General features: G+C 52.9%; 1 protein-coding gene across 1 annotated transcript; it reads right to left on the bottom strand.

Annotated features, from left to right (window-relative positions):
- Window positions 1-113: 113 nt before the first annotated feature.
- On the bottom strand, window positions 114-6,839 carry CDV56_107474 (U6 snRNP complex subunit PRP24; the record flags this gene model as incomplete). Its single annotated transcript, XM_026761093.1, has 9 exons — window positions 114-450; window positions 644-789; window positions 847-1,131; window positions 1,211-1,272; window positions 1,329-1,450; window positions 2,937-3,694; window positions 3,747-4,103; window positions 4,153-4,380; window positions 4,437-6,839. 9 exons carry the CDS (start codon window positions 6,837-6,839, stop codon window positions 114-116), a joined length of 4,698 nt encoding a protein of 1,565 aa, XP_026613704.1.
- Between the last annotated feature and the right edge of the window lie 1,426 nt (window positions 6,840-8,265).

The following is an 8,265-nucleotide window of genomic DNA, read 5'->3' as shown; positions in this document are numbered from 1 at the left end:
GGATGATGATGAGGAGGAGGAGGAGGAGGGAGATGATGGGGAGGAGGAGGAGGGGGAGTCTGACGACGGAGGAAAAAGGAAAGGAGGACGTCGACGTCGACGCCGGCCGCGCATCAGAGCGAGTCCTGTTCCCGAGTGGTTGCGCCGCGAGACCGGGGCGGGAAAGTCGTTTGGGGAGATCCGGGCGATCGTTGCGCGGATCCGGGCGGATCTGACCGAGCAGCATCGCCAGGCACAAAAGGCCAAGGGGAAAAGTAAGGAGCAGGTGTTGTTTCCGGACATTGAGATCCTGCCGACGTTTCGGGGGTGGGTTCTGGAGAAGGCGGATGGCGGGAGAGAAGGGAAGAAGATGTCGAGGGTGAGTAGGAAGGGAGCGGTGCAGAAGATACGTGGGTGATCCAGATCCAGGGACTCCGTAGGTGGGCCATGTGAAATGTGATGCGATGCGTTCTTCATTAGCATTAATCGTGACGCCTGTAGGCTACATACACAACGCCGAAAGGATCAAACCCTGAATTAGCCGACGCAGACATAAAAAGTGAAAAATACCAAATCTGCAGCCGTGCGCTGCTAAATGAGTACCAGAATTTAGACAAGATCCAACCCTTTTCACAGTCAAGAATGATCCGGAATCAACTCATACCCCCCCTCCGACGGAAGACTATTCGCCGCAAGGATCATGACCACCGCACAGAAAAGACTCACGCACCAGCTGACAGTACAGTAAATCCAGGACTCGCCCAGCCGCCAGCCGACAAAGAAGCGGTCCTCATTGTCAAACAAGTATGCCTGCCAGTGCCCTTGTCAACTACGGACGACCCGGGGTTTTGAGATAAGGCGACTTACGACAATCGACATACTCGCCGCCTGCACAATCGCAGACAGGATAATCAGCAGACTCAGCACCTTCCACCCCGACTCGCGCAGCCGTTTCCCGCCCGACAGCACAATCAGATACGCAACCACGCTCATCCCCTCCAGCACAACAGCAAAGGACATCAGGAACCCGACGGTCCGCCACATGGAGCAGAAGTACCGGTCCTCGCCATGGCAGTCTTCGCGCTGGGGGAAGCTCTCGCAGACGTTTGTGAGGGAGGAGCAGCGACGGTGGAGGCCGTAGGAGTAGCGGAACTAGCAGTGCCGAGTCAGTCCAATTCAGCCCAGATGGTCTGTAAAATCCGCAAAAATGCATGCGAAAATACATGCGCACCTTTTCGCTATGATAGGTGACCCATTTCGGGACGACGATGGATGAGATCGTAAGGCCGAATGCTGTGGTTCGTTAGCCTCCGCCCAGTCGCGAGCGCAATGTACGAGATTCAAAGTACCTGCAAGGAATAAAAGTAAGGTGCCGGTGTAGACGATGGTTTTTGTCAAGAAGCCTGTGTAATTCCTGTCTGTTCCTCGAGGGACGAGATGGAAATCCATTCCTGCGTACGCGGTCGATAACCTGACTCAGTCGTATAGTGTAGCAAGGGCAGCGGGTGATGACGACACAGCTGTTGGCGGTCGGAAGGAGACGGTCGACGCTCACTGACCGGCAGCGAGGGTTGTTACTCGAGTGGATGATGGTATAGAGGTGAGTAGGTCGATGCGATAGGGAGATTGATGGTATTGATTGGGAAAGGGCTCGAGTGTCGAAAGTCGGAACGCAAAAGACGGGTGAAGTGGTGCGACAGGGCGATGAGGACAGAATGAGGTGAGCAGAGTGGGGAGATCCGGATCGGATATCGACAGTTTATTGATGAGGTTCAGAGGATCATCAAGGAAATAACAATAACAATAATCATGAAAAGACAGACTTGGTTGCAGTAACTCCAATGATGGAAGAAAGTGGAAAGGCTTGGATGGGAAAGCAGCCGGTAGATATATATGGCTTGAGGATATCAAGGCAGCGATCTCTTACAGGTACAACCATCCCACGCAGTCTCTCTCATCATTCGACAAAAATCACCGCAACATGGGCCAGATATGTACACAGTACTACCTACCCACCGATTAATGATATATCCCACTTTTTCAAGCCCTTGGTCTTGTTATCACCGTGCTGGTCAATGACCGGTCATGCACGCCTACAAAGCGAATTCCTCTGTCCGAATGACCCGTCGATCAACCGAGCCACTATCATCCCCGTTCCCATCCAATCATCTCTCTTTCTACATGATCTAGACTCAAGGATAGTCTTGCGGTCTGTCGCATAATGAGGTCTTAGTCGGTCCTGTCACTCTAAACAGGGTTATCTGGTCGGTCAAAGCGTCGGCCATTGCGGGGGTTGCAGATGGCCTACTGCACATAGCATAGTGCGCATTGCGGACAGTAGATAATTAAGAAGAGAGATTCCCCCAAGATGCCAGGAGCAGACAATGCTGTCCATTTTTGTTGCGCAGTTGTAGACAGTCGCGTAGAATCATGTACTAGAAGGACATGACGACTCTCAGAAATAAGTATCACAGTTGTGCTATAGTGCTTAGTGCTAAACTTGAGCAAAGTTCTGCATGACAGACAAAGCAACGTCTATCAATTGATTCTCTAATGTCGCCTGCCACTCGGTCATAGAAGAACAATCCAAGTCATAGCAAAGGCAGTATTATCGGCAGTAATCACCCGGCCTGTAGATGTCTGCGGTATGTCCCCGGTCAACTGTCAAGTACAAGAAGAAGAATCATTACATGGACAACATGTCAACTCAGACGAGGGAAAGAAAAGGGAAGAAAGAACACAAAGTGTAAATGTAATCTACACGACGTCAAAACGAGCATCGTTCGCCTTCCCATACCAGGCGGGCATAGAATGGCATCACGACAGTTGAGAGAACTCTCCCGCTCGGGTCACCAAGGCAGAGAGCCATCCAGTAGAGGGACATCAATGAAGGGGAAATGAAAAAACGCCAAGCCGGTCATTGCAATCCGATGCGCCCCGCACAGTTTTACCCTTACTCGCCTCGATTCCGCTGGATCATGGCACGGAAATCATCATTGCTCTTCCTCGTCTTCTCACCGTCGACTTGGTGAGCGCTGCTTTCGGTCGTCACATTCGTTGTCGTCATCGTTGTCGCGCTTTTGGCGCCTTCTTCGGCTTTCGGGCTTCGCGAGGCTGTCGAAGGAATGCTGACCCGCTTCACCCCCAATCCACCTCTTCGGCCACCTCGCTGACCGGGCTGCACAGGACGCTTGATCGGTCCGGTCGGCTGGAGGAACGTGGCCTTCTCCTTTGGCTTTGGCGCCTGACTGGGGCCCAACTTCTTCTCCGCGGACTGCTTCAGCATTTCCGAGACCGTGCCCACATGCAATTTTCGACCCGGGGCGATTTCCTGTCCTTCAAGTTCGAGCGACGCCTTGCCGGCATGATTCACATCCGCAAACTCGACAATCGCCCCTTGATGATCAGGGCGCAGGACGATTTTGATGAGCTCCCCATAAGGTTGAACCAGTGCACGGATCCGCGCATCATTCACCGTGTCAGGGACGTTCATGAGTCCCAGGGTCCGCGCTGAGCGCTCTCTGGCTGCACCTTCAGGCTCGACCGATTGCGCTTTGGTCCCATTCACCTCGGCCGCAGGGGATTGTGATGTTCGGACGCGGTTCACGATAGTGGTTGCGGTTCGTTTAGCACCTTGGGGGGTCGAAATTCGCACTTGTAGCGGGCGCGAGCGGAACTCTTGTTCATGCATAGCAAGGGCAGCTTCTGCCTCCTCCTATTCGATAGTTTAGCTATAAACTCAGCCGCTGGATGGCCAGCAATCATACCTTGGTAGAGAAGACAATATAACCAAACCCCTTACTGCCCCCGTCGACCTTTCTGGGAATCCGCACCGTCTCAATAGTGCCATACTTTTTGAATGCTTCCTTGAGATCATCCTCATTGGCTTTCCAGTCAATATTGGAAATGTGGATCTCCCGCCCTTCGTAAACAGGTCCATGACGGTCCTCTTTACGCGTAGGATCTGAGATCTTGACCACCAGATTGAGATTGCTTCCAACCCGGGTGCCATTCAGCTTGGTCGCATTATGTGCATCCCCAGAGGACCTGAACTGCACGTAGCAGAATCGTCGATGGGTGTTGTATTTCAGCGATGGGAAGCGTATATCGACGATCTCGCCATACTAGAACTGGTTAGCTCACCATTAGAAGGGCTGTCGGGCAGGATCCTACCTCGCGGAACAGATTGCGGATATAACTTTCATCGGCAGTCGAGGGAAAGTTCGTAACGAACAAGGTGGATCCGGAGCCAAGTTGAACCTCAATAGTATTATCGTCAAGCAACTTTTGATCACGGGACTGAGCTACGAGAGCTTCATCTCTTGTTTCGAACTCAATGATGGCGGTCTCAGAGTTTCCATCGTCGCCTGGCAGCATCTTCAAGCCATTGATTGTCCCGCACTATCCAAGTCAGACGAAGAAGTGAAGACAATCGGGAGATTCGGGGAGACACTTACATGACGGAAGAACTGTCGCACTCGGTGTTCCGTAATATGGTGAGGCAAATTCTTGACGACTACTGTTGCGTTTTCGCGGTCGCGCCGGAGTGCGACAGGCTCAGGTTGCGCCGCAGGGGGCGCTGGCTCCTCGGCGCGAGCCTTTTTGCTGCTGGGAAAGCCATTGACTCCGCTGTCATCCTCGCGCTTACGCTTCTCGGTTTGAGATGCAAGCTCGGCAGCGGCCGCCTGCTGTTGCTGTAATGCCGTCGCTTCTCTAGCCTCCTTTTCTCGCCGTGCGTTGATGGCCTTCATGGCCTTCCTGGTCTCCAGGACGGCCTGTTGGAGCTCGTCCGAGTCCTCGTAATCTTCACAATGCGCGACGTATACCTGCATGATCTTCTCGGGCCAATCCAGGTCTGTCCTCTTGATGGCCTGTTTCAACACGGCAGTTGCAAAGCTGGGATTGGGAGTCCGCCGAGCGGCATCCACGGTCGCTTCTCCCTGGACAAATTTGCTCCACGAGATCAGCTCCCAATGATAGTAGGTGAGCCAGAACTCGTAACTATTGCCACGGCGACCGACCAACCCCTTGAAGGTTTCGCGGGCACTGTCCCAACTGCCGCTTTCACTCAGGTAACGGATATAGATGCGTTCGAGACGAAACAGCGGGTCGCCCTGATACGAGCGACCGTACTTCTTCTCGCCGAGTTCTTGGACACTTTCGATGGCGGATCGGATGCCAACCTCAGCAACATCGAGGTCCTCGTCGGTCGAATCTGAAAGGAAGGCGCGCCGACGAAGGTAGCTGCACCAGGCGGTATGGACTTTCAGTACCTCCTCCATACCACCGGCGTCCAGCAAGCCAGTACTTGTAGCTTTGTGTTTGATGTCCGCAATCTTCTGGAAGGATTGCCCTTCCCGCTCGGAGCTGAGGAGGTACTGCGACCAAAGGGTACCAGAGCATGGGCAATGCCGGGTGGCTCGGTCGAGCGTTGATATCGTGGTCGCATTCGCGTTACCGTGCGTATTCTGGTCAATGAGGAACATGACGTAGTCCTCCCAGAGGTTGGAGTCGGTCGGGAATCGTAGGACTGCGCGCTGGTAAATGGCGTTGACAAGGTCGAAATTCGAATGGCGTTTTCGACGGTGTCGGCTGACTTCCCATTCAATGTACTCCGAGTAGGCCGCCCACTCGAGGCCAAATTCCCCAGCTTCGACTGCATTGCGCAGCTTGATCTCCAAATGCTCCCGCGCTTTGTACTTCTCTTTGATTGGAGTAGCAAGTCGGCCCGCCGTATCGGCCATGATTTCCTCGTAGTTTGCGTTGTAGTATGTCGACACGAATCCCGAAAAGGTCTGGAAGGTCTGGTCCCAGGTAGCATGCGGGGTTTGCAAGCGGACATCGAAGAAGCCCTTGACTTGACCGACTCGTTCTTGCGACGGGCGACGAGAAAGGTCCTGGACTTGCAGATCCAGAAATCGATCCCAGACAAGGTGGCTATCGTGAATCCTCCATCGGGTTGCTTCGGCACCTCGCTGCCACACATCCAAAACTGATTGCCAGGTAAAGACCTCACGACCGACCAGTTTGTCCTCCTCGGTCCATTGGTTCGAACCAGCATCCCCGTTTGCGGAGTTGTAGAGGTACAGCACCCATTCACCGTAAATGGTCCATAGCTTGGTACTACCGTACTCCTCCTCGATCGATCGCTGACAGAGTTCCATCACCGCGATGCGTTCCTCGACCGATTGCGCCAACATACTCTCGTCCTGAATCCACTCCGCCCAGAGATCCTCACCCATGGCAAAGAGTTTGTCCATCTCCTCCCTTGCAGTGCGCATATCCCTGAGGAGATCGTATTTTCGTGGGTCGCCGTGGATATCTGGATTATTAGGCGGGTAGACATGGTTCACAAAGCCCTCGTGGAGCAGGCGGATGAAATTCACGTGCGCCTCGTAAATATGCGGATTGTCTTGAATCTGAGCGAAGAGCTCCGTCGCCATCCTTTGAGCATCGGGCCGCAAAGAAGTGTCAGTATAATTCCTCCGAGCAGTGCCTTCCCTCGGCCCCTCCGACATTGCGATGTCAAATGAAGTTCTGGGAGTAGGCGTATTGTGAGAGATCGGGTTGACGTGGGGGTACATCGTGGATGGAGACAGTTGGCTTTCATAGGACTCAGTACCCCGCAAAATAGAGGTATTGGAACGCTGGGGCTGATGATGTTGCATGGACGCCAAATCTGCGAGGGTATCCATGCCTGGCGTGGATGGTTGCCGAGATGGAGGCAGATCAACAGACGGAGGTGTGCCATTTCCTCCTCCCATATTCGGGCCAACGTTTGGACTGCTCGTCGCGGGCGGGGAGGGGTCGTTCAATTGCGAAGGCGCATATACGTGATGCGCAAGTGGAGATGAAGTCATGGCTGGCCGTGCGGAAGTTGTGCGACCTTTCCGCAGTGGCTTATTTGGTGGACGTGAGGTCGGGGCAGAAGCGTTGTTGGCAGACACCGATCCGTTTCCAGACGTTGAACGCCCAGATTGAGGATTCGAGTCTGGCGAAAGAAGTGAGTTTATATCCATAATGGAGTCCGTTTACCAAGGCTTCAATGATGGAGAAGGAAGGTGAAGGTAAAATGGAAGTCGCCAGCTGACGCGCTGGCGCGGACGGCTCAAGAAAAAGAGGGAGAAAGGAACGAAATAGATTCGAGAATTAGAGGACAACTGATGATAGCCTCATCAACGAGTCCATTCCTGCTTTGGCCAGAGCCTCGATCGCGACTCAAGAAGCAGGACTTTTGTCGGTCCTTTCAAGTGGTGCGGAAAAGTTCCAAACCACAAAGAAAGAACTGCGCAACTGAAGAGATGAAGGCCGAGGATGTTTCCCTCCACGTGACTAAATTTTCCCTCGTTTCGTTTCCCTCTTGTCTCCCCTTTGAGTAGATGTTTGTTGACTGAGTGGGTTGACGCTTGAGGACAGAAAGGACAAGGATTTATGGGATGGAAAATGGGACGACTGGGGAGAGCGAGAAAGCCGAAGGAGAGAGAGTTGGAGGGGGACTAAGCTATCCAGGTCGAGAGCTAAAAAGCGGGTAAGCGGCGGTCACGATGACGGGAAAATATGGGGAAATAGAGGCTTATAAACGGACAAAAAAGAGGTCAGGAAAAGTGCAGCTGCGGTAGAAAGGACAAGAGACCGAAGAAGAAGACAGACAGTCGAGTCGACGCGGTGGAAATGAAGCTCGTCCACTGTTCCGAAGAAGAGACTGAAAAGAGCTCCCAGCATGGGATAGATACCTGAGGTATCAACGAGTGCTCTGTCCTATGCGACAACAAGCGCAGTGATCGGCCACCCTGCTCAGGAATGAACGCTTGAACAGTCTCGATGCTCTAGCATCGTCGAGCCTGAAATTTGAACTACGTAGTACTATCCCCGTACTATGCAGGAGATTGACACTGATTACTACGACGGATTCTCGACTCCTTTCGATCGAGCGGATTGTGTAACCGATGGAATTGTGAGACATGATTTGTCGCTCAGGCAATTTTGATCGAATCGGTACGACAGCTGCCTTGACGTAGTGATCAAGATCTATAGAACGCTATTTACAAGCTCCTGGTGTTCTGCTATGAATGAGAAGCCTCCCTGTTGCTCGATCTCATGTCGACAACGAGGCCTACCTAAAAGAGCTGGATCTGATGCTGTTTTATGGCCAGAACTTGAGCATCATCACGTGCCCATGATCAACAGTCAGCACTTACAGAAGTTCAGCAGTCCCAAGCCACTTGCATTGCTCTGTGCATCGAGGAGGACGTTCCTTCCCTGTTATGAAACTTCCTTAGTGCGATG

Source organism: Aspergillus thermomutatus (assembly GCF_002237265.1).
Source record: "Aspergillus thermomutatus strain HMR AF 39 chromosome Unknown NODE_119, whole genome shotgun sequence".
NCBI lineage: Eukaryota > Fungi > Ascomycota > Eurotiomycetes > Eurotiales > Aspergillaceae > Aspergillus > Aspergillus thermomutatus.
This window is presented reverse-complemented; position numbering and strand designations above follow the sequence as displayed.